We start from the raw sequence: 26322 nt of genomic DNA on the forward strand, positions 1-26322 counted from the left end.
TTCACTATACCTGGTAGCCTAGGAGACCAGCTACATTGTTTTTCAGCTGTTTGACATATATACAACACATTGGAAACGCTTTCACAATGTCCTCATAAACTAACTTCACCTGTATTTCAAACTGGCATGTATTAGCCAAAGCTTACCTGACACAATACCTGCCTGGAAGTTTATTATATGGGTTTGATTTCTCACGTGCAGGCTGCTTTTAGCTTACAAAGCTTTGCTCACGTGGATGCAGAAAGACAATATATACATACAAATGTGACTGGATTTTGGAAAAACGATCCAAATCGCACATTAGAAGTTCCGAGATAAACGGTTTTAAAGAATTGAAGCCAGCATAACTCTCCAAGGATAGCAAGCACGCGTATGAAATTTACACAAAAGATGCATCAATCTGTTACCTTTCAAGCCACTTCCAGTACTTGTAGCTGCTTGTACAGTTTCCCGCCAAATAAGATAGAAAATCTGAGCAGTTGGACGAGCGAAGTAGTATCACGAGTGCTCACAAAGGGGTGGAGGCTGGGGGGTGGAGGCTGGGGGGTGGAGGCTGGGGGGTGGAGGCTGGGGGGTGGAGGCTGGGGGGTGGAGGCTGGGGGGTGGAGGCTGGGGGGTGGAGGCTGGGGGGTGGAGGCTGGGGGGTGGAGGCTGGGGGGTGGAGGCTGGGGGGTGGAGGCTGGGGGGTGGCGGGGAGGGCAAAAGTTAGACCTCAAAATGGAGGCAGACCACGATTGGAGCCCAGACACGAGATTACAGGGCTGTGCTGGCTCCTTAGTGGCTGATATGTAGCAAAATCAACAGAGAACACGTCTGGCCAACATTGTAAGGCTGTCCACCAGTGAACCACTGACCCTTGCCAAGCCAGGTCCTTCACAAGGCCTGAAACCGCCATTTGAGCACTCCACACCACCCAGAAAAGACGTGTGTAAAAACCAGCCTCGTGTAGTTTGAGTAGTGCTGAGGGTCAAAACTTGTAGTACGATAGTGTAGCTATCCACTGGTGGTGTTAGTTTGATTTTGCCTGATGTGCGATTTGGATCGGTTCTGTAAAATCCAGAAAAGACGTGTGTAAAAACCAGCCTCGTGTAGTTTGAGTAGTGCTGAGGGTCAAAACTTGTAGTACGATAGTGTAGCTATCCACTGGTGGTGTTAGTTTGATTTTGCCTGATGTGCGATTTGGATCGGTTCTGTAAAATCCAGAAAAGACGTGTGTAAAAACCAGCCTCGTGTAGTTTGAGTAGTGCTGAGGGTCAAAACTTGTAGTACGATAGTGTAGCTATCCACTGGTGGTGTTAGTTTGATTTTGCCTGATGTGCGATTTGGATCGGTTCTGTAAAATCCAGAAAAGACGTGTGTAAAAACCAGCCTCGTGTAGTTTGAGTAGTGCTGAGGGTCAAAACTTGTAGTACGATAGTGTAGCTATCCACTGGTGGTGTTAGTTTGATTTTGCCTGATGTGCGATTTGGATCGGTTCTGTAATTATTATATGGGTTTGGTTTCTCACGTGCAGGCTGCTTTTAGCTTACAAAGCTTTGCTCATGTGGATGCAGAAAGACAATATATACATACAAACACACTTTTCAGAAAACGATTTCAGTAAACTGGGCACACACCTGGCTTAAAAATAACTGAAGTACATGTACAGTATCTATGTCTTAGTTAACGTTAAACCACCATTTAGATATTCAACTTGTACACATGTGCCATGATATAATGTAACAATATCGCTCACATTATCAGAGGTAATATTGACACAACCCAAAATATAAGAGAATATAGAACCATTGTTTGTTTGTTTTTGTCCATGTCTTTTGTTTTGTATCTGTGTGTTTAGTTTTGTACTTGTTAGCTAGCTATAGTGTGTTTGTTTATTTTGTACTGTTCTGGTAAGGAAGAATGGAAGTTGCTAATTGTCAGAGGATAAATCATAAATCAATCAATCAATTAGCAGAGGAACTTGAACATCCCTTGATGACCTGTGAATGATCAACAACCTCAATAACCATCAATCAACCTTGACACCTACAATTTGATCAGGATGTATTCTTATGGGATGAGACGAGGTCACTCCTTCATGAACCTTGATCATGAACTTAACCAGATCACATGATCCCTTTATAACATCATCAGGTATGAGATCATCATCACATGATTCCTTATCATCAGTGATATCAACAGGGAATGGTTTACTCACAGCCACAGTGAGGTCTATCAGTTGTTGATCCCCTGGTACTTTATTGTACACCTCCCAGTCTACCATCAGCTCTGTATATGAAAATAAACATCTTAAAAATACCACCAGTCAGATTTAATAACATCTAAAAATACAAATATAAGCACTACCAAAAATATGGTGACCAGTGTGCATGTAGGAGAGACCCTACAAGGATAAGTGTAGCTTGTGCTCATTACACTTATACTAAACTAACTCACCACATGGACTGGTGTTCTTTAATTTCACACTTCTCTTAACAGGTCCACTATCAGCTGGATGAGAACCAAACCTGAACAACACACACACTAGTCATAGCCATACTTTGATGTAACACATAGTGGATACATCAATATACCATACAGTCTGGTTGTTAGGCACATAAAGTTCAAGAAAATTAAAATGTACTTGTTAAGAGTATGTGCCTACTTGTGATTATGATTCACTCTCTTGGGGATCATGTGATTTGTAGTCACAATGTCTACCAATATTTGGAGCAGTCTGGTTACTGTGTAAATCATTTGTATGGAGCATATTATACGGTAGACCATTTTGCTTGGTAAGTATAGTCATTTTAGACATGTGCCATGTGAAATTTCACACCTTGCAACATTGGAGTACCTCAACAAGTTTTATAGTAGCTATCTTGTATAGCACATCTTGTCTTGGAACTTTGTGTTTGTCCACATGTGTTTTCTTTCAATGATGATTAAGTACGAGAAATGGGTAAGCACTTAACAAACAACACAAGCTTAACATATGCGTACGCTTAACAACCAGACTCTATGGTGTTCTACAAATTTACGTATTTAATCTAATCATTTAATTTAATTTAATCAGACTCAATTTACAAATTTATGAAGTCCTCATTATTACAAGCACACAGAACAATTTGGGATTTTCAACTAGAGTAGGGACCACAGCACATCGATGAAAAGTACTGAAACAAGTTGGAATACAGTGCACGCTATTAAATCACAGTAAAACAATAAGAAGTGTTATATCCCTACTGTGCATGGTCCCTACTCTAGTTGAAAATTCCAAATTTTTTCATGTACTTGTTTGTTAACTTTTTTTTGTAAATAATTATTATGACTGGTGAACCCACGCATACCACATCTGAATGGAGCCGTGCACCCCAGCTATGTTAATTATCGTCTGAAAAGTGAAGTATCTATTACACTTCGTTGTCAGCTATGTTCAACCCATTACACAGCATTTTGGACCAAGAACAGCACCTCTGCATCCATACACTGGTGCAGCGTCCCAGTTATTTTAATTATTGTCTGAAAAGTGCAGTATCCATTATGCTCCATTGTCTACTATGTTCAACCTGTTACACAGCATTACGAATCAAGAACTGATCGAAAAGCTCCTCTGCAATCAAAATAGCCTCTACGAAAAATACGGGCGATTTCTGTTACAAAGGGAAGCCATCACAATTTACCACCAAATCGACACTTTTCGCTGTCAGCAAAGATGAATGGGACACAAAGGAGGACACTGATTAAGCTGGGTAGACTGGAACAATGTTAGAAAAGTTTCTTGTTTAAGGAAACAAATAACAGCATTAAGCATTAAACCTATATAGAACCTTATGGTTACCATGTCAACACTATATGTTTCACCAATTTGGCTGCCTCACAAACAACACACAAGCAACATTATATTTTTTACTAAAACTGTATACCAGTTGATCAGGGGGGACCACTTCTTGTAGAGTAAACTTGATGGCTACTTCCGTGTCATTCCTGAAGTGTCTTGGAGCAACCATTAGTGATCAGACCATAGTTCAGTGGTGGTAAGTCACTTGTCAATGAGGGAGCCTACAAGGAACACATATTCACTGATCACTATACTACCACACATAACACTGACTATCCAGTCACACAGACAATTGAATCCACAAAACAATATAGGCATCAGGATGACTAATGGTTAAGGTTAATAGCTGTAACTACAATAACTTTTAGCAAGGAAATAATGTGGCTACCATGTGAAAACAGCTACTATCTGAGGGTGGCAACTATGATGTTGTGTATAGGAGCCCACAGCATCCTTCAAGACTGTTATCCACATGGCTCCTTTCAAAATCACTATTTCATGGCTTAGTCTCTCCTTCAAACGAGTGTTATCAACAATTGCACCAGCATATTCAGATACAAGTCAGAGCTCTAATCCAACAGAAGTTACCATAATAATTCAAGGCTGTACTGTAGCTATTATCTATTATCTGCGGCAACTATTATATGTGAGCCACAGCTATTCTGGTAAAATGTGGTATCATCATCTTAAGATTCTGAGAACAGTTTCAGTACGCATAAACACTGTATCTGTATTCAGTGGCTAGCACAGAATCAACACATAAATACTCTAATAGAACAGTCACATTAGAAGAAGTACTCACTTTAGCACTAGCTCTAACACACATCACTAGGGGTAGACTACGATGTGTGATAGTACAGTTGAGATCTACTGATACGGCACCAGCCACAAGTGGCCTAATCAACACTTCACAATAGCCAACACCACTGGACACTATACAATTGATGAATAGAACTCTCTATACACTGGAACCATATAAGAGAAATACACCTTGATATGTGAGCTACAGTGTAGAGCTATGAAAATGGACAAAATACCATAACCGGTTACTGGGCGAATAATAACTTCCGGTTATCCGGTTAACTCTACTTAATCTAATTTTTATGTTGGGCTTATGTAGTTTTGTAAGCTAACTGCACCTTAAAATGTATAGAATAGTTTATCAGATTGTATTTGTAGTGGCCAAAGTAATAGACAACAACTAAGGCTGAACCCCACAACAAGTGTGATTATCAATGTTGAAGAATGAAGATTACCCAAACCCCACATTGTTGACCGAAATATTAGAAATCAGTTATATGATAACTGAATTTATAAAAATTACTAGTCGATTAATCAGCTAACCATAATTATGTGTATAAGTTATGCTGACCATAATTAGAACAGTACACACACACACACTACACACTACACACACACACACACACACACACACACACACACACACACACACACACACACTAACATGATGTTGCTACATCTGTCTGGTCATTCCTAATGACATTTGGTAGTTTAGAGTGTCCCTTCTCATGACGTAACAAGCTGCTACTCTTAGGATAAGACTTGTGGCTGGTGGTAGCTGTCATGTGCCTCATCTGGTGACTCTGCTCTCCCAACATGCAATGGTCTTGTGGTGGTCCTGTAAGAAAGTGTGGTGAGATCTTACTATGTGAAATACATGAAATAAACCACAAACAATTACAGGCTGACAACATGTCAATATATAAACTGTTTACACACACAATACACAAACAGTCTCAATGTATACTAACACATGAGGTGTTCTGTCTACACAATTGTGTAGGAAGAAATAAAGAACACTAAAGACTTAATAGTAACTCAAATACCACCATATAACCTGTTTGATGTTCTATTAGAGTATATTCATCCTTATAGCAGTTAGTGGTCATGACTGGTCCAATAGGTAATAGTGTGGTATGGTGTCAAATCAATGACAATAATCCACTCTGATGTTATACAACAACATAATAATATCAATTCTTTAAGTTACTCTAATAGAACAGTCAGTCAACTACTCTAAAGGCATGTCCACACGAATTCGAATTAGGAACCGGATGCAAATGAATTCAGGCAATGCGTATTGAATCCGAATTGAACATGTCCACACGCATTATCGCGTAATGCGCATTATTGAATTTACTAGTGTGATAAACGGATAATTAAACAGTTCGGTTGAGAAAACAATCATTTGTGCCAAACAAGAGAACAGTGAGTTTAACGATAGACTGAAAGGAATAGCTCGTAGTAACGCTTATACTTTTGTTTATAACATACCGGAAGGATTTCTACGAATAAAGTACGAAAAACTGCTGATGGTGCGTGATGGGTATGGGACCGTTGTTCTTTCAAACTGTAAGGGCTAGATACGATGATGAAACACTGCTTTGATACGTCCTTGCGCTTTTATCACACCGAGCGCTTCTGTATTTCTATCCTTTGTTGTTTACAAAGGTCACGCGCAAACGTGTCAAGCCCTCACGTGCTGCATTATTATGATGTAGCAATTACTAGCAAATCCAGATTCGCAGCCAATTCGTATTCAAACCACCTGTGGAGGTGGATTCGTGTAATCCACTTTCAATTCGAATCACCCTAATGCGCATTCCGTGTGGACGCGAATAATTCGAATCAATGCGTATTCAATTCGCATTATTTTTGTCGTGTGGACATGCCTTAATAGAGCAGTTATCAATGTACAACTCAACAAGTTTAATAAATTCAAGTGCAGTGTTACACCACATATGATATCAATACCACACAATGAGGTGATAACTTACCAAACTAGATTTCTGTAGTTTCTTGCCACTAGCAATATCTGGAATGTGAAACAACATCATGAGATGAACATTGTACTGAGACCTGCTCACTGTGTACAAAGCCGACTATACCAACTTAAGTTTCAGCATCACTACCGTATCTCAGGTTATTTTCAAATGGTTTTTGTCTGGATTATTTTGAAGAGGCTCTTCTTTCAAAAATAAATTATCTCCTGCTTGAAAATAAATTGCCACAATTAAAGTTCACATGACTGGCATGAACATATAATCGCTCCACGCTCGTGTTATAGCACAGTATTAGTGGTTTAGCAGTATCATTGAACAGATGATCACAGATCTGCCATTGTTGAGAAATGACATGTGATCAAGCCAGTGGCCGATTAGAATTTACTCCACTAGAGACTTCCCCAGACTTTCTCCAGTACATAGGGACAGGGAATAATTTTCTGTTGGCAAGATATCACGCATTTGTGACACGAATTTCCATTTGTTTTCAAAATGTACACTCTTAAAAATAAAACTTCAAAATTCGGATATTGCCTCTTGTGCAAAATTTTCAGCTTTGAAAATAACCCACTATACGGCAATTTGTCAATCAACTAATATTGACGCTGGCTTCAGAACTGACCCTAATCATTACATAATGAGACTACAGTCAGTTACTAACCTAATGTTCCATGTCTCTTCTTCTTGCCCATATCAGGAGTAAGATTGTGATGATCTGTGTAACACAACTATTATGATCAGAATACTACCATATATGGGTACAATATGATATGTCCTTACAGTACAAGGTTCAATTAGGGATCATAGAAATAACAAGTAGTAAAACAAGTGAGGTCACCTACACCTACAGATACACAACCTACTCCATTACCAAATAAGGTATATCTGTAGGTACAGGGAACATCAACTTGTATCAATATTTTTTGCTATGATCCCTAATTTGACTTAAAATTCCAAAAAAAAAAAAAAAAAAATTGAACAACTAGTTAAAATGAGAATTAAAAAGAACTGCTGAACTGCAGGCAAATTACAATATTTGGTCTTCCGGTTCATCTGTAACTTAATCTGCAATACTTTTGTCACCTTGATCTATTATGATAATTACATTAGAGATTAATAACTACATGTGCAAAGCACGTGCAAGCTAGGAGGGTATGGGGGCATGCTCTCCCAGGAAATTTTACAAAAACAGATGCTTTGAATTGAAACCTAGAGGCTTTTTTGCCATGCAAAGTATCTTGCTCCTTTCTTTTTTTAATATTAAGATAGCATAGACCAAGCAGTATAATTAGAGCAATGTTGTATATTCTACTGACTGTTCTATTAGAGTATCGCACTGACTGCTCAATTAGAGTATTTCAATTTTTACAAATTCAAGTAGCTGAAAATTGGCATTGGTTAATCACAGTGGCTCTTTGAACTACTATTCCTCTCACTGGTATACTGCTTCCTACACATCCCAACCACTGTACACAGATCTAAGTAGATAGCACCTTCAAAATACCAAACAGTTTGCCAGACCGTTGACGTGGGCGAGACATGGGTGCAGCAGGAGTAATGGCAAAACTGGAGATGCCATCTTACTAGCTTACGTTGTTCTGCTTACATCATGCGCGCTATATTGCGATATACTTTCTAGCTATTGTATTGCGATATAAAAATATATGTCTTATGTTGGCTATATCACCCAGCACTATTATGTGGCCATCTCAGCAAAAACCTGTTTAGTTTTCACAACCATGTGTTTTGGTAATAACAAAATTTACAACAAATGATGAAACTACACATGATAGAAAGAAAAACACACGTAGGCAAGTTTTAATCAAGCCATTACTCAAGGGAAGCTAGTCTCAAACCAATTAATTCTATATACCACCTTGTTTGCCTGTTCATCGAGAGTTTGAATATCCTCGTTTTGTTTCATTAGCCCCAACAGTGTGCATGCCACGTGTGCTTCCTTATGATGCAGCAAAATTGATGTTACTTCTTTATATAAAAATGTTTATTGTAAGTGACTACAGTGATGAAACTATATTGAGTCATTTGCCAATTCATGGTGAACATCGTAAGCCAAATCCCAACTCTGTAGACTAATGCAAACAAAAGTTAAGGCAGCGAATTAAAATGCTTGCAGTTTATTTTCATTGTAGTTGCTGTATATTTAGATTCTTTGCTCTTCTTACCATCTAGTGCTATAATTCCAAAACTGCTAACCATAATTTGGACACCAGATAAAGCTGAGAAAATAAAATGAAATTTGGAAGTTGTGTGAACCAGGCAGAATCCACTGAGATGGTCACATATTCATACGCAAGTTTCACACACACACAATCACAAACACAAAGATGATAAGTACACACCTTAGAGAAGTCCCTCTTGACCACACTACTCTTATTAGTGCTCTCCTCCACCTCATCACTGTCATCATCATCATCCAGTAGGGTAGGACTAGTAATGTCCAATGACCTCCTGGTGTTCATCTCATCTGTCTTCTTATCTGTCACTGGGTACTCTTACTCCTTAAAACTGTGGTATGAGCTAGTGGAGATGAGAGGTGTATCATAACAGAGAACTAGCTAACACACAATACACGACGGACACCACACTGGTATATTTTTAACATACAACTTCAGAGTTGTAGTTATCTGATCACTAGAGGCTTGCATAACTACTGGGTTGTCCACTGTAGATGGAGGATACTTACTGATCTTATCATACGTATGTATTACTAAACACATGGATTAACTGTCATCTACGGATGACTATAAACAAAGAACTGTAACTTAGTTAAACAAGGTGTGAAATGGTACCTACATAGGGTAATTTAACTTACTAGACCAAAATTTTCATAAACTACTCTAAATAAAAACTATGCAAATCTTAAAAATGGTTAATATCTACACAACACAATCCACAATTCAATAGCACATCACGCCATGTTATGGCTAAATTTGTTCTTTATATGGCTGCTACTGTAAGTAATGGCATCAGGTACTGTGATATGCAGAACCTGAGGATAAATCCTGGGACACACACACACGCGTGCGCACACACACACACACACGTGCACACACACGTGCGCACACACACACACACGTGCGCACACACACACACACGTGCGCACACACACACACACGTGCGCACACACACACACACACGTGCGCACACACACACACACGTGCGCACACACACACACACGTGCGCACACACACACACATACCACACACACGCGTGCGCGCGCACACACACACATGCACACACACATACTACACACACGCGCACATATACATACTGTGTGTAGTGTGTGTGTGTGCGTGCGCACACACACACACATGCACACACATACTACACCCACACACACACACACACACAAACACTACAGTACAAATACACACACACGCGCACACGCACACACTACACACACACATACTACACCCACACACACACACACAAACACACTACACCCACACACACACACTACAGTACAAATACACACACACACGCGCACACACACACACATACTACACTAGTGGTGTGCGATATAGGATATTTTCCTATCACGATTATTACACACAATTATCACGATATGATATATATCACGATAATTATACAAACTCATCACTCAGCTTGTGTACTTACACTGATGACACTTGTAGCACTAATGTACTAGAAGTACAACACAACATGGTACGTACATCACTAGCATACAACATTACATTACTGACAAGCTCTTTTATCAAAAAATATTACAGTGTACAATGACATCTTGTGTACATTTTTCTCTAATTATAGCTAAAATCTATACTTCAGCTTATATCACGATATAAAGATTCAATAACATATCACGATATAAAAAAAATTATCACGATATTTGGGATGCGTGTCAATTACTGGAAAGCTTATGACGGAAGTTAAAAAAACATCACTTAGTGACGGGGGGCAAATGCCTCCCCTTGCCCCCCCCCTTGGCTACGCCACTGATATCGTCCTCGTGACAGATACCACAAGTCCGACCTAGACCTCACATGTGCTGTTTACAGTAGATAGTCTCAATGTGGAGATCACACACACACACACACACACACACACACACACACACACACACACACACACACACACACACACACACACACACACACACACACACACACACACACACACACACACACACACACACACACACACACACACACACACACACACACACACACACACACACACACACTGCAGTACAAATACACACACTAACATGGTGTTGCTACATCTGTCTGGTCATTCCTAGTGACATTTAGTAGTTTAGAGTGTCTTTTTCGTAACAAGTTGCTATTCTTAGGATAAGACTTGTAGCTGGTGGTGGCTATCATGTGCCTCGTCTGGTGACTCTGTTCTCCCAACATGTAATGGTCTAGACTTGTGGCTGGTGGTGGCTATCGTGTGCCTCATCTGGTGACTCTGTTCTCCCAACATGTAATGGTCTAGCCTTGTGGTGGTCCTGTAAGAAAGTGTGGTGAGATGTTACTATGTGAAATACATGATAACAATTACAGGCTGACAATAAGTCAATATACCTGTACATATAAACAGTTCACACATCACACACACAATACACAAACAGTCACAATAAATTGTGTATCTGTACACATAGGGTGTTCTGTTGACGGAACTACATAGGAAGAAATAAAGAATATAGTATTGATGATCTGACTGAAAACCTCCTAACAATATGTGGAACTATTATTAGAGAGGATTATAATGGACGATCATTGAACATTTACCAGACAACTAACTCAAATACCATCCTATTACCTATTGGACTAACCAATGATGATTGGCTGTTCTATTAGAGTATATTCATGCATTTGCAGAATGGTCTGATGTCAATGTAGTGACAAGCAGTTCATAATCCACTTTGATGTTATACAACAACATAAATATATACCATGATCACATGAAACTTCAAAGGTGCCGCTGGTTGTATATAGGGCATATACACTTCAGGTGAGTATCAAGACACATGGTAGTGTGTCGTGCGGCCCAAGAAGCCGGCGCGTAACACCCGTGAGTATATATTGACAGGAAGAAAGAAAACGCAATTTTCGCACCTCCGTAGCTCTGTGCTTCCTTGATGAAACAAGACGATTTTTGCTGTGGACATGCCCCCCAACTGCAGCACTCCACATTCCAAATTTGAGCGAAATCGCTTCGCGCGTTCCCGAGATATGCGACTTCAAAAATTGGCTTGGTTTCTTCATTTTTTTTCTTCTTCTTATTTTTCTTTTTCTTGCCGCACACTTACAAAAATTGCTATAAAACTCGCACGCCATATCCGATTGCCTTGAAATTTGGCACACAGAAGGGGGGTATAAAGGCGCATCTCGGTACCAACTTTGGCTGGAATGCGATAAACAGGCAAAGAGTTATGAGCGATTATTCACGAAAAATAACACCAATATGTTGTCATGCCTACAGGGTAAACCGCGTATGGGAAGAAGCTGAAAATCGGTGGGTGAATAGGTTAACTATTGAACCTCAAACCTTTTGTGGTTTGAAAGAAATCGAGCTAAAAACCAGGAAGATACAACGAAAAAACCAACAGTGTGTAACAATTACGCAATCGAGATTAGCTAATAAAAAAATGACTGCTTGCCACGCCTACCAAATAAACCGCTTGGGGTAATGCTTTGAAAATCGTTGCACAGATGGAGTAATCATCTTAGAAAGGCTCATCAATGGTGTAGAAGAATCAGACTCAAAGCCACGGAGATATAACACGAAATCCAACTTGGTGCAGCAAGTGCGAGATCGAGATACTCTAATAGAGCAGTCATTCTAATAGAGCAGTCACCCTGAAGAGAATTCAAGAGATCAGCTAGAAATAAGAAACCTGTATAGAGATCAGCTACACACAAGTCACCCTGTAGAGAGATCAGCTAGAAGACGTTACCTTGTATGGAGTTCATGCAACTATGGAAAGAGATAGTTCAGCTAGAAAAAATTACCTTGTAGAGTTCAGCTACAAAGAAACCACCATGTAGAGAGTTCAGCTACAAACAAATCGCCCTGTGGAGAGATCAATAGAAGAAGTTACCTTGCAGAGAGTTCAGCTACAAAGAAACCATCATGTAGAGAGTTCAGCTACAAACAAAACTCCCTGTAGAGAGATCAGCTAGAAGAAGTTACCTTGTAGAGAGATCAGCTAGAAGAAGTTACCTTGTAGAGAGTTCAGCTTAAAACAAATCACCCTGTAGAAAGATCAGCTAGAAGAGGTCACCTTGTAGAGAGTTCAGTTACAAAAAAACCATCATGTAGAGAGCTCAGCTACAAACTAGTGACCTTGTAGAGACATCAGCTAGAAGAAGTTACCTTGTAGAGAGTTCAGCTACAAAGAAACCATTCTTTAAAGAGCTCAGCTGCAAACAAACCACCTGTACAAAATTCAGCTACAAATAAATCACCCTGTAGAAAGATGAGCAAGAAAAAGTTACCTTGTAGAGAGTTCAGTTACAAAGAAACCACCATGTAGAGAATTCAGCTACAAACAAGTGACCATGTAAAGACATCAGCTAGAAGAAGTTACCTTGAGAGAGTTCAGCTACAAAGAAACCATCATGTAGAGAGTTCAGCTACAAACAAATCTCCCTGTAGAGAGATCAGCTAGAAGAAGTTACCTTGTAGAGAGTTCAGCTTCGAACAAATCACCCTGTAGAAAGATCAGCTAGAAGAGGTCACCTTGTAGAGAGTTCAGTTACAAAAAAACCATCATGTAGAGAGCTCAGCTACATAGTGACCTTGTAGAGACATCAGCTAGAAGAAGTTACCTTGAGAGAGTTCAGCTACAAAGAAACCATCATGTAGAGAGTTAGAGAGATCAGCTAGAAGAAGTTACCTTGTAGAGAGTTCAGCTTCAAACAAATCACCCTGTAGAAAGATGAGCTAGAAAAAGTTACCTTGTAGAGAGTTCAGTTACAAAGAAACCACCATATAGAGAATTCAGCTACAAACTAGTGACCCTGTAAAGACATCAGCTAGAAGAAGTTACCTTGAGAGAGTTCAGCTACAAAGAAACCATCATGTAGAGAGTTCAGCTACAAACGAATCTACCTGTAGAGAGATCAGCTAGAAGAAGTTACCTTGTAGAGAGCTCAGCTTCAAACAAATCACCCTGTAGAAAGATCAGCTAGAAGAGGTCACCTTGTAGAGAGTTCAGTTACAAAAAAACCAATATGTAGAGAGTTCAGCTACAAACTAGTGACATTGTAGAGACATCAGCTAGAAGAAGTTACCTTGTAGAGAGTTCAGCTACAAAGAAACCATTCTTTAAAGAGCTCAGCTGCAAACAAACCACCTGTACAGAATTCAGCTACAAATAAATCACCCTGTAGAAAGATGAGTTAGAAAAAGTTACCTTGTAGAGAGTTCAGTTACAAAGAAACCACCATGTAGAGAATTCAGCTACAAACTAGTGACCTTGTAAAGACATCAGCTAGAAGAAGTTACCTTGAGAGAGTTCATCTATAAAGAAACCATTATTTAAAGAGCTCAGCTGCAAACAAATCACCTATACAGAATTCAGCTACAAACAAATCACCATGTAGAGAGATCAGCTAGAAGAAGTTAACTTGTAGAGAGTTCAGCTACAAAGAAACCATCATTTAGAGAGTTCAGCTTCAAACAAATCACCTGTAGAGAGTTCAGCTACAAACAAATCTCCCTGTAGAGAGATCAGCTAGAAGAAGTTAACTTGTAGATAGTTCAGCTACAAACAAATCTCCCTGTAGAGAGATCAGCTAGAAGAAATTACCTTGTAGAGAGTTCAGCTACAAAGAAAACACCATGTAGAGAGTTCAGCTGCACAGAAATCACCCTGTAGAAAATTCTGCCAGAAACAAATTGCCCCGTAGAAAGATCAGTTAGAAGAAGTTACCTTGTAGAGAGTTCAGCTACAAAGAAACCATTCTGTAAAGAGCTCTGCTGCAAACAAATCACCTGTACAGAATTCAGCTACAAACAAATCACCCTGCAGAGAGATCAGCTAGAAGAAGTTAACTTGTAGAGAGTTCAGCTACAAAGAAACCATCATTTAGAAAGTTCAGTTACAAACAAATCTCCCTGTAGAGAGATCAGCTAGAAGAAGTTACCTTGTAGAGAGTGAAGCTACAAACAAATCACCCTATTGAAAGATCAGCTAGAAGAAGTCATCTTGTAGAAAGTTCAGTTACAAAGAAACCACCATGTAGAGAGTTCAGCTACAAACTAGCTACCTTGTAGAGACATCAGCTAGAAAAATTACCTTGTATAGAGTTCAGCTACAAAGAAACTATTCTGTAAAGAGCTCAACTGCAAACAAATCACCTGTACAGAATTCAGCTACGAACAAATCATCCTGTAGAGAGATCAGCTAGAAGAAGTTACCTTGTAGATAGTTCAGCTACAAACAAATCACCCTGTAGAGAGATCAGCTAGAAGAAATTACCTTGTAGAGAGTTCAGCTACAAAGAAACCATCATGTAGAGAGTTTAGCTGCAAAGAAATCACCCTGTAGAAAATTCTGCTAGAAACAAATTGCCTTGTAAAAAGATCAGTTAGAAGAAGTTACCTTTTAGAGAGTTCAGCCACAAAGAAACCACCTGTACAGAATTCAGCTACAAACAAATCACCTGTACAGAATTCAGCTACAAACAAATCACCTGTAGAGAGTTCAGCTACAAACAAACCTCCCTGTAGACAGATCAGCTAGAAGAAGTTACCTTGTAGATAGTTCAGCTACAAACAAATCACCCTGTAGAAAGATCAGTTAGAAGAAATTACTTTGTAGAGAGTTCAACTACAAAGAAACAATTCTGTAAAGAGCTCAGCTGCAAACATATCACCTGTAAAGAATTCAGCTACAAACAAATCACCCTGTAGAGAGATCAGCTAGAAGAAATTACCTTGCGATAGTTCAGCTACAAACAAATCACCCTGTAGAAAGATCAGCTAGAAGAGGTCACCTTGTAGAGAGTTCAGTTACAAAAAAACCATCATGTAGAGAGCTCAGCTACAAACTAGTGACCTTGTAGAGACATCAGCTAGAAGAAGTTACCTTGTAGAGAGTTCAGCTACAAAGAAACCATTCTTTAAAGAGCTCAGCTGCAAACAAACCACCTGTACAGAATTCAGCTACAAATAAATCACCCTGTAGAAAGATGAGCAAGAAAAAGTTACCTTGTAGAGAGTTCAGTTACAAAGAAACCACCATGTAGAGAATTCAGCTACAAACTAGTGACCCTGTAAAGACATCAGCTAGAAGAAGTTACCTTGAGAGAGTTCAGCTACAAAGAAACCATCATGTAGAGAGTTCAGCTACAAACAAATCTCCCTGTAGAGAGATCAGCTAGAAGAAGTTACCTTGTAGAGAGTTCAGCTTCGAACAAATCACCCTGTAGAAAGATCACCTAGAAGAGGTCACCTTGTAGAGAGTTCAGTTACAAAAAAACCATCATGTAGAGAGCTCAGCTACATAGTGACCTTGTAGAGACATCAGCTAGAAGAAGTTACCTTGAGAGAGTTCAGCTACAAAGAAACCATCATGTAGAGAGTTAGAGAGATCAGCTAGAAGAAGTTACCTTGTAGAGAGTTCAGCTTCAAACAAATCACCCTGTAGAAAGATGAGCTAGAAAAAGTTACCTTGTAGAGAGTTCAGTTACAAAGAAACCACCATGTAGAGAATTCAGCTACAAACTAGTGACCCTGTAAAGACATCAGCTAGAAGAAGTTACCTTGAGAGAGTTCAGCTACAAAGAAACCATCATGTAGAGAGTTCAGCTACAAACGAATCTACCTGTAGAGAGATCAGCTAGAAGAAGTTACCTTGTAGAGAGCTCAGCTTCAAACAAATCACCCTGTAGAAAGATCAGCTAGAAGAGGTCACCTTGTAGAGAGTTCAGTTACAAAAAAACCAATATGTAGAGAGCTCAGCTACAAACTAGTGACATTGTAGAGACATCAGCTAGAAGAAGTTACCTTGTAGAGAGCTCAGCTACAAAGAAACCATTCTTTAAAGAGCTCAGCTGCAAACAAACCACCTGTACAGAATTCAGCTACAAATAAATCACCCTGTAGAAAGATGAGCTAGAAAAAGTTACCTTGTAGAGAGTTCAGTTACAAAGAAACCACCATGTAGAGAATTCAGCTACAAACTAGTGACCTTGTAAAGACATCAGCTAGAAGAAGTTACCTTGAGAGAGTTCAGCTACAAAGAAACCATTATTTAAAGAGCTCAGCTGCAAACAAATCACCTATACAGAATTCAGCTACAAACAAATCACCATGTAGAGAGATCAGCTAGAAGAAGTTAACTTGTAGAGAGTTCAGCTACAAACAAATCTCCCTGTAGAGAGATCAGCTAGAAGAAATTACCTTGTAGAGAGTTCAGCTACAAAGAAAACACCATGTAGAGAGTTCAGCTGCACAGAAATCACCCTGTAGAAAATTCTGCCAGAAACAAATTGCCCCGTAGAAAGATCAGTTAGAAGAAGTTACCTTGTAGAGAGTTCAGCTACAAAGAAACCATTCTGTAAAGAGCTCTGCTGCAAACAAATCACCTGTACAGAATTCAGCTACAAACAAATCACCCTGCAGAGAGATCAGCTAGAAGAAGTTAACTTGTAGAGAGTTCAGCTACAAAGAAACCATCATTTAGAAAGTTCAGTTACAAACAAATCTCCCTGTAGAGAGATCAGCTAGAAGAATTTACCTTGTAGAGAGTAAAGCTACAAACAAATCACCCTATTGAAAGATCAGCTAGAAGAAGTCATCTTGTAGAAAGTTCAGTTACAAAGAAACCACCATGTAGAGAGTTCAGCTACAAACTAGCTACCTTGTAGAGACATCAGCTAGAAAAATTACCTTGTAGAGAGTTCAGCTACAAAGAAACTATTCTGTAAAGAGCTCAGCTGCAAACAAATCACCTGTACAGAATTCAGCTACGAACAAATCATCCTGTAGAGAGATCAGCTAGAAGAAGTTACCTTGTAGATAGTTCAGCTACAAACAAATCACCCTGTAGAGAGATCAGCTAGAAGAAATTACCTTGTAGAGAGTTCAGCTACAAAGAAACCATCATGTAGAGAGTTTAGCTGCAAAGAAATCACCCTGTAGAAAATTCTGCTAGAAACAAATTGCCCTGTAGAAAGATCAGTTAGAAGAAGTTACCTTTTAGAGAGTTCAGCTACAAAGAAACCACCTGTACAGAATTCAGCTACAAACAAATCACCTGTACAGAATTCAGCTACAAACAAATCACCTGTAGAGAGTTCAGCTACAAACAAACCTCCCTGTAGAGAGATCAGCTAGAAGAAGTTACCTTGTAGATAGTTCAGCTACAAACAAATCACCCTGTAGAAAGATCAGTTAGAAGAAGTTACTTTGTAGAGAGTTCAACTACAAAGAAACCATTCTATAAAGAGCTCAGCTGAAAAACAAATCACCTGTAAAGAATTCAGCTACAAACAAATCACCCTGTAGAGAGATCAGCTAGAAGAAATTACCTTGTAGATAGTTCAGCTACAAACAAATCACCCTGTAGAAAGATCAGTTAGAAGATGTTACTTTGTAGAGAGTTCAGCTACAAAGAAACCATTCTGTAAAGCACTCAGCTGCAAACAAATCACCTATACAGAATTCAGCTACAAACAAATCACCCTGTAGAGAGATCAGCTAGAAGAAGTTACCTTGTAGATAGTTCAGCTACAAAAAATCTCCCTGTAGAGAGATCAGCTAGAAGAAATTACCTTGTAGAGAGTTCAGCTACAAAGAAACCATCATGTAGAGAGTTCAGCTGCAAAGAAATCACCACTGCCCAAATTTCAAGACAATAGCTCTTTCCAATCTGAAGTTATCAATTGTCAAAGTTGGCAAATTGGATGTGTGTGGAAGACCCCTTTTCGCAAATCCGATCACATATGTATTATATATATAATTTGTACATTTACTGATAAAATATTTAAAGTATATACATCTACTTCATCGTTTCGTCTTCCTGTAGTAAAGAAAAAAAACATAGGTTAAAAAAGTCCCAAAGCTGGCCATAGGCCGGCTTTGGGGTATACAAATACAAAAAGAAATGAAATCTAATCCAAAACAGCCAAGCTGTAAAAAAAGTGTGCGGCCCTCAGAAAGGCTATGGTGAAAAAAGATGTGAAATCCAAGGTGGCGGCCAAGAAATGGCTGTGATGGTAGGTTAATGGTAAAAATTTTAATAACGACAATTCAGGTGAATTTTTGTGCCGCTTCACAAAATTTACCTGAATTGTCATTATTAAAATTTTTACCATTAACCTACCATCACAGCCATTTCTTGGCCGCCACCTTGGATTTCACATCTTTTTTCACCATAGCCTTTCCGAGGGCCGCACACTTTTTTTACAGCTTGGCTGTTTTGGATTAGATATATATACTCACCCAGTTCAGTATATATATGTAATATATAAACCATGGCTACGAGGTGTATTGCACTTATATACACCCCGACTCCTCAGTCATCGAAGTTTACCGTTGACAAACGCCTCGGCTTCGCCTCAGCATTTATCAACAGTAAACTTCCTCTGACTTCGGAGTCGGGGTGTATATAAGTGCAATACACCGAAGTGAGCCATGGTTCATATGATATATACCATGTTTCTAAATTAATCCGTACTACATTACTTACTAACAACCCATATGCACACAAACCAACTTAAAGTATATACTTACACTTAATTCGCCATAGTTTGGCATGGTAGACACGCTGGAAACGTTCCTCTCACAATTCAGCTCTCACAATGAAGAATCAAATTGATTGTGGGACTTAGTAAACATATCTCCGTATATTGTCAGGACTTGTCTGTTCATATCAACAAACATAGGAGCAACGTTACTTGGTGCCACCCATCATCAAAGTTGCTAGGTATGGGTATAAAATGAATCCAGTGGGTGGACTCGTACTGGCTGGGGTGATTGATCGCCTAGCGTGACAAAGGCTAGTAGCCTGAGTCATCTGGGTAATTAGTCATGCTAGTGTGGGCGTCATTCGCCCGTCCACGTCGGGCTATCAGCCCGTAACTGTGACACAGTAATGTGTCATGTGACATCCCAGGTGAGAGTATACATATACTCACCTGTGTGTTGGGGTGCATATGCCCTATATGCAACCAGCGGCGCCTTTGAAGTTTCACGTGATCATGGGTATATATATATATATATATATATATATATACCTACCTGGGCAGTCATGTGACAGATTACTGTCACGATTTCGGGCTGATAGCCTGACGTGGGCGGACGAATGATGCCCACACTAACTAGCATGATGACTAATCACCCAGAGACTCGGGCTAATAGCCTTTGTCACGCTAAGCAATCTATCACCTCAGCCAGTAAGTAAGAAGTAAAAGTGAAATGAAGCCTGTATTAAACTTCTGCACAGGTAAACTTTGCACTTCTTTTCAGTGGTCTGAAATACGGGTGTGGCGACTCTCCACAGACTTTGTGAATTACCTTCCCTTCAGGGTTTTACAGGTGTTTAGCAACTGAAAAACAACGGTGCAGGCCTCGTAGACTACTAGGAATAGCCTATCCCTTTGAGTTGTTGAAAGGGGGCATATCTCTTACATATGTGAACAAAAATGAAGATAAGCTTATTATTTGAGGCCTTGTCAAGAGAATTTGTGGAAAAAAAAACATGATAGTCAACAGTTTAGAAGGTATTTCTGTGCGTAATATGTTGGTAAAAGTGGTTTGTTTAACAAGCGCTTCTTTAGCAGTGCACAGTGTAATTAAAAGAATTTAAAAATTTTCATGAATTACCAAATACGAAAATTACACACTAATAATAATGTATTATTGCACAACCAAAAACCCTATTGGTTATAACAATAAAAAAGTTGGTTAGTTCCAGATGACTTAGCTAGCTGCATGATGCCTGGTTTTCAGAAGTACCACAACATACATGTAGCTTGTTTTTCTTTGAACTTGTTACTTATTTTGTAATAATACTTATGACAGGTGAACTCTCACGTACTGCATCCAAAAAAAGAATGGAACTGGAATTATTTTTTCACATCCTGTAAATGGGTAATATGTTTCACTTTCAGTTCTATTCAGTCGGTTACACAACATCACAAAATGAATAACAGTAATAATCTGGTCTCTATGACAATGTAGGGAAGCAACCACAAATCAACATCTTAATTGCGTTGTCAGTGAAAAGAAATGGGATGAAAGGAGGACAAAGGTAAGTCCATGATGTGTCTATTGTACATACTGCAGTATGCTAACAAGCGCCTGACAGACTGAAACAACTTCTAACAATATTGAAAAAGCACATACATAGTTTTAGCTGTTATTGAGGTTCCCTTCTCTGAAGGCATCAGTCAGTCAGTGAGACAGTCAGTCAGTGAGGCAGCATAGCTAAGTGGTTAGGGAATCTGCCTGGTGATCGAAAGGTTCCAGGTTCAATCCCCGGTTACGCTACTTTAGTTTTTGTTGTTGTTTCCTTGAGCAAGAAACTTTACTCACACTACTTCAGTTACCCAGCTGTTAATGGGGACCTGGTGGTCTAGTGTTAACTGGGGAAGCAGCCCACCCAGCTGTAACATCAATGGGTACCTGGTATTAACTGGGGAAGCAAATGTCCAACTGTCCTTGTCTCGCTTAGCAGTGTTGAGGCCATTGTGGAACTCTGGGTTCTGTGACCTCTCTCTAAGAGACCTGGACAGTCCTCCTGTGGGTTACTGGCCCTGCCCCAGGAGGATTTGCCTGCACAAGGCTCAAGCACCTGAGTAGTGCACAGGCATCCCAGTGCTGGCTTACTGGGTGGTAATAGCTGTGTTTTGTACAGCTGCTGTAGGCTTTGCTATGTAGTCAGTCAGTCAGTCAGTCAGTCAGTCAGTCAGTCAGTCAGTCAGTCAGTCAGTCAGTCAGTCAGTCAGTCAGTCAGTCAGTCAGTCAGTCAGCCAGTCAGTCAGTCAGTCAGTCAGTCGGCCAGTCAGGCAGTAGAAAATTCCCCTGGATTAAAAATAATGTACCAAGGCACATTTGGGCTTGGTGATACTGTACCTAACCAATACTGCCAAGGTGTCATGAGTATTGTGAGGGTGAGATTGGTTTATAGTAAATGTTTTTTTTTGGTGCACACCTTCATGATCCATAATATAGAGTTTACCAAACTGTATGATAAACACACGTACATACACATGTACACATGTGCATACACCCATGCACACACATATATATGTACACACGCACGTAAAAACACATCCACTTACCACTATCCAGGATTCCAGAAAATAGCAACAGTTTGGCCTACAGTGAACTGAACACAACTGTAATATATGCTATTGTAACTGAATGTCAGACATAAGATAACAAAATGTGGAACTTGACATAATTTCAATACCATATATGGTACATACAGTATGCATACATGTTAATGAGAGGAATAACATTTAACCCTCGATCTCACTGCCACAACTGCCCTATGGCATAAACGGCCATAGCATCATATTCTAAGTGCTCTGTAATTTCAGTCAAGCATTTTAGTAACTCCTGCACTTACACATCTTGTAGTGGCCACGCCCTTAAGTGAATGGGAACAGGGATAATTGGCCTCTCTGCACTATTGCGTGATTAGATGATGCAATCACATACTTTTGGAATGTTGATAACAAGTATTGTAGACGATTCTTCGCAGTGATAATGGCACTACTAATAAAGAGAAACGGTAAGGAGAAGGATTGTACAGGTTGGAGTGGCATGTTGCTACTTCTTTTATGCCTCTAAACAGTGACCTCATGTCTGTATGTGCATGTGCACTTGCTCAAACGCTGAAAACCAGACTTGGTGACCATCACTTCAACCATAAACAGGTTAGCGATGTTTATTGTGTTATTAGAAACAGTGATAGCCTGCAGAGTTGTGAAATTTCACGTTTGGTTTCACTTAGGCCAATTTTTTCCCTTGAAAGTTGTATAATGGCTCTGTGGTTCCTCTTGTGTAAACAACAACTCAATAATCGAATTCCTTATTCCATAGCGAGTAAACTGATATAGTTTTATATGATTATATGGTATAATGTGTAAGCTATAGCAGTTTAAAAGCAGTATATTGGAAGTGGTGGTGAGGGGTTGTAAAATTAAATTTAGTAATACAAAGTCGCTCATTACAAGGTAGCACTCCAGTTTGTACAGATAACAGATATTAGTTAGTTCACTGTACATACAGTAGTACATTGAATGAACTCTTCTTGTCTACCTGAACTGTACTCTAATTCATTAACTATCAAGCTAACTAAACATATTTGAAGCTACTAGCTAACTGAGGCATTAAATAGTTGATCATTGAATGTGAATTGGCCAAGCAGTCAATTATATCAATCCTTAAATGACTGTTCTATTAGAGTATTTGAACTTAACTTTGTATAACAGAATTATTTTTCAGTTCAAGGAAGACCGTTTGTTTCAGACAATAAATATAATCTTCTGGCAGTTGCTGTTGACATCATTTACACAGCACTACAAGATTTTATTATACTGTAGCAACACTTCTCCAAGTAGGCCAGTGAGAAGGTTTTCGACCAATGTGTACAAAATTATGCAAGTTATCCCTCCTAACATTGCCATGCAGGCCAGCATTGTGTAAACACACATTCTCTACAAAGTTCTATGTGGGCTTAAGGTACTTACCCTATTAGGAATGTTCATATCAACACTATCCACCAATATTCTGTAGATCACCTTCACCCAGTCATCTTTGAGTGACACAGTACAAGCCTGTTGGATGATAACATGTGAACACTGTTAACAGTTACACTATGGTATATACACCACACAATGGGACCAATAACAGTTTGTATTGTACCCATACAGTGTTTAAACACTGCAACATTCTGTTAGCAGCAAAGGTCACATTTCTACACACACTACACTTTAGACACACTAGCTTACACTACATGTAACAATGAGCTCACCTGAAATGTGAACACCCTGGTAGTGGATATTGTCTTAGTTGAAAACATGACGGATATTTGGTAATGGAGCCTAACACTTGTAGGTCTTCAATCTACAATACAACATAACATACATACCACATACACTGGTAATACAACACACACATGTATACAATGGTCCCTCCATTACCCAAACTCATTGGACCCTAGGTGTTGGAAAAGTTCACACAAATAAAGCCCATACATTTATATCAGGAGTTCATAAGCCCGTAGGGCGAGGAGTATACAACGGCCAAATAGCGAAATCTAAATTAACATAGGCGATCCACTGTCATAGCAACCCTGTATCTAATAATAGTAATAATCTATTTATTCGAGATACCGCATACTTTTATTTTGCGTGAGAATGGAAGATGAAGAGCCCAGTACATCTTCTCAAGTGAAATGGCCCTCCTCTCAGATAGAGACCCCTAAGAGACCTAGAGTTGCACAAACATCACGAAGGACATCATTTCCTTCCACGTCCCGAACTGCACTGGCGACAAGTGAGCACAAACTAAACCACATTAGTGAGTGTGTGAGAAGGCGTCTTGTTGAGAAGGTGGCAACACGCAGAGACGGAGCGGGCTTGAAACCTGTCGAAGTAGAGCATGTAGTAGGTCAGTGAATTATACTCTTTGGGGTCTGTCATCTATGATATGCTCCTGATCACCAGTGATATGTATTGCTTTTCTGCAGAACATGCTACTGCTTTAGCCTTTTTGTCATCATCAGGATTTAGGATTGAAATGCCTGCAATCTCTCCTGAAGTTACAATTGCTAACGCTACAACAGTAGAAGGTACAGAGCTAATCAATAGTACTGTAGCTAATTGCATGTGGTGCCAAAACATTTCACATTGCAAATGTATGTGTATGACCTTGTAGCTTGTGCAGTTGTTTTGGAAGATTTGGACGATGATATGTCTTGTGATTCGAGGATTGAACTAAATATAAGGGAGAGTCAGGTATACTTGGAGATCAAATGTATTTTGAGGATGTCAGAGTACTCTCAACTGGTTGTAAAAGAATATTTTAAATCATGTACGTTGTGTATTACGATATCTCGAGATACTCCAGAGGTTGTAAAAGAAGTTGGTCCCATTGATAATCCTCAGCTTGTTATGACGTATTTTGATGATCTCCGTGTAACCTATGCTTTCCAAGTCTTTTTCTTAGCTATTGATAATGGAGAATACAACAAGGATGTTTTTCTGCAGCAACTGGATCAATTGCTTCCCAGGTCTGGTTACATCGTATGCCCTCGACTTATGGATTATCCCTCCGATTCCCTGCACTTTAAACTCAAAAATGTCAGGATGTGGGGAAGCCCATTTCAGCAAATTGATGCCACCAAATGTGACCTTTTCCATATTCCGAACAATAAGAAGCTTCACCCATTGCATGAGTTATACAACATGTGTGCAACATGTAAGCAGGTACACAATAGGGCTGAGCGATACTGCCATTTTAGTATCACGATCGATACTGAAGCCACCATTCACGATACTGAATAGTTCACGATACTTGTGAATAAGTCAATCATAGCTGCTGCTACATACTATATTGCTCAGCATTCCTGCAGGAAGTCCTTATAAGTGATAGTAAACTAGCCACTATCATTCTTGTTTACAGTAATGATTATTGTAACACATGCTTTGAGGTTATGTTGTGGTGTTCACACCTCTCTGCAGGGGAAACCAGGTGGGTGGAATTTATCACTTACAAGGATTCTTAGCCTGGTACAGCATAACAAATGGGTTTTTAATGACAGTAATGTACAGGCATGGTATCACGATAGTTAATAACAAAATATTGCGATATCGATACTTTCAAAATATCGCGATATATCACTAAAACGGTAGTATCGCTCAGCCCTAGTACACAGTGAAGTTGCAAAGCTTAATCGAGCTAATGATGCAGTGCCCACTGAAGTGAAAGAAAAAAAAGAACAACTGTTCAATCCAACTATCCTATATCAAAACTTTCTCCAGCAAGTCACAGGACTAGAGTGAAAATTTTAGCTGCTGAAAGACAGGTTCTCCAAGGAAAAGTTGAAAAGCATGAATCAGAATGGAGACGGAAACTCTGTGATGAGCAGAGCCTGGAACTTGCCCAGATAATGAAAGTTATCGATGCTAACCTATCTGATGACCTCGAGAGAGTTTTTACAGAAGCTAAGGAAAGGTCAAAGTCAGACACTCAGCTTCACAAAGAGTGGGAGAAAGATAGAGAGTACCATATTACATTCTACCGTGATCAAGCTAAGAATGGTATGATATTTCGTATACATTACAATTTTAGCACTGTTTAGTTGCATGTACTGTAGCTAACTGTATTCATACACGTATATAAAGATTTTTTTTTTGTAGTAATCGGAAAGACTTCAAACAAGTGGAGTACAATAATTTATCGAATAGGTTAATCAATGAGTATGCTACCTGTTCATGAATAATGAATTTGTTTTGTTATGCACATGTAGCTCTTGCTGTATACAGCAGATCCCCAGCTGCTTATGCTGCTCTAAAAGGATTTGGAATGCTGCAGCTCCCAAGTGTTTCTTCTCTGAAACATTACACTGGTGCCAATATTGAAGATCCTGGTGTAGTTGATGATCGATTACTGAAATGCAGAGAACAGTATCAACAACATGTTGCTGAATGGTTGCCAAAGGGAAGAAAAAGCCGCTCGGAGAAG

At 39.4% G+C, this 26322-nt stretch overlaps 2 protein-coding genes across 8 annotated transcripts in view; one reads left to right on the plus strand and one right to left on the minus strand.

Moving 5' to 3' along the window:
• The window catches only part of LOC136246426 (probable serine/threonine-protein kinase DDB_G0271682), a 313867-nt gene that overhangs the window by 143770 nt on the left and 143775 nt on the right, over positions 1-26322 (plus strand). The gene's annotated exons all lie outside the window — the stretch shown is intronic.
• LOC136246444 (uncharacterized) lies at positions 1933-24665 on the minus strand. Of its 7 annotated transcripts, XM_066037918.1 has the most exons (13): positions 23609-24662; positions 23325-23411; positions 21909-21955; positions 20663-20705; positions 10874-11116; positions 8985-9162; positions 7286-7339; positions 6619-6656; positions 5286-5459; positions 4623-4753; positions 3906-4041; positions 2437-2507; positions 1933-2268 (listed from the first exon to the last, which is right to left on the minus strand). In XM_066037918.1, exons 9-11 carry the CDS (start codon positions 5437-5439, stop codon positions 3961-3963), a joined length of 366 nt encoding a protein of 121 aa, XP_065893990.1. In that variant the 5' UTR covers positions 5440-5459; positions 6619-6656; positions 7286-7339; positions 8985-9162; positions 10874-11116; positions 20663-20705; positions 21909-21955; positions 23325-23411; positions 23609-24662; the 3' UTR covers positions 1933-2268; positions 2437-2507; positions 3906-3960. The 7 variants fall into 7 exon arrangements, with proteins under 7 accessions (XP_065893990.1, XP_065893989.1, XP_065893991.1 ...); XM_066037917.1 differs by lacking the exon at positions 20663-20705; XM_066037919.1 differs by lacking the exons at positions 20663-20705; positions 21909-21955; positions 23325-23411; positions 23609-24662 and adding an exon at positions 19357-19491.

Source organism: Dysidea avara, chromosome 2 (genome assembly GCF_963678975.1).
Source record: "Dysidea avara chromosome 2, odDysAvar1.4, whole genome shotgun sequence".
In the NCBI taxonomy this organism is placed as follows: Eukaryota; Metazoa; Porifera; class Demospongiae; order Dictyoceratida; family Dysideidae; genus Dysidea; species Dysidea avara.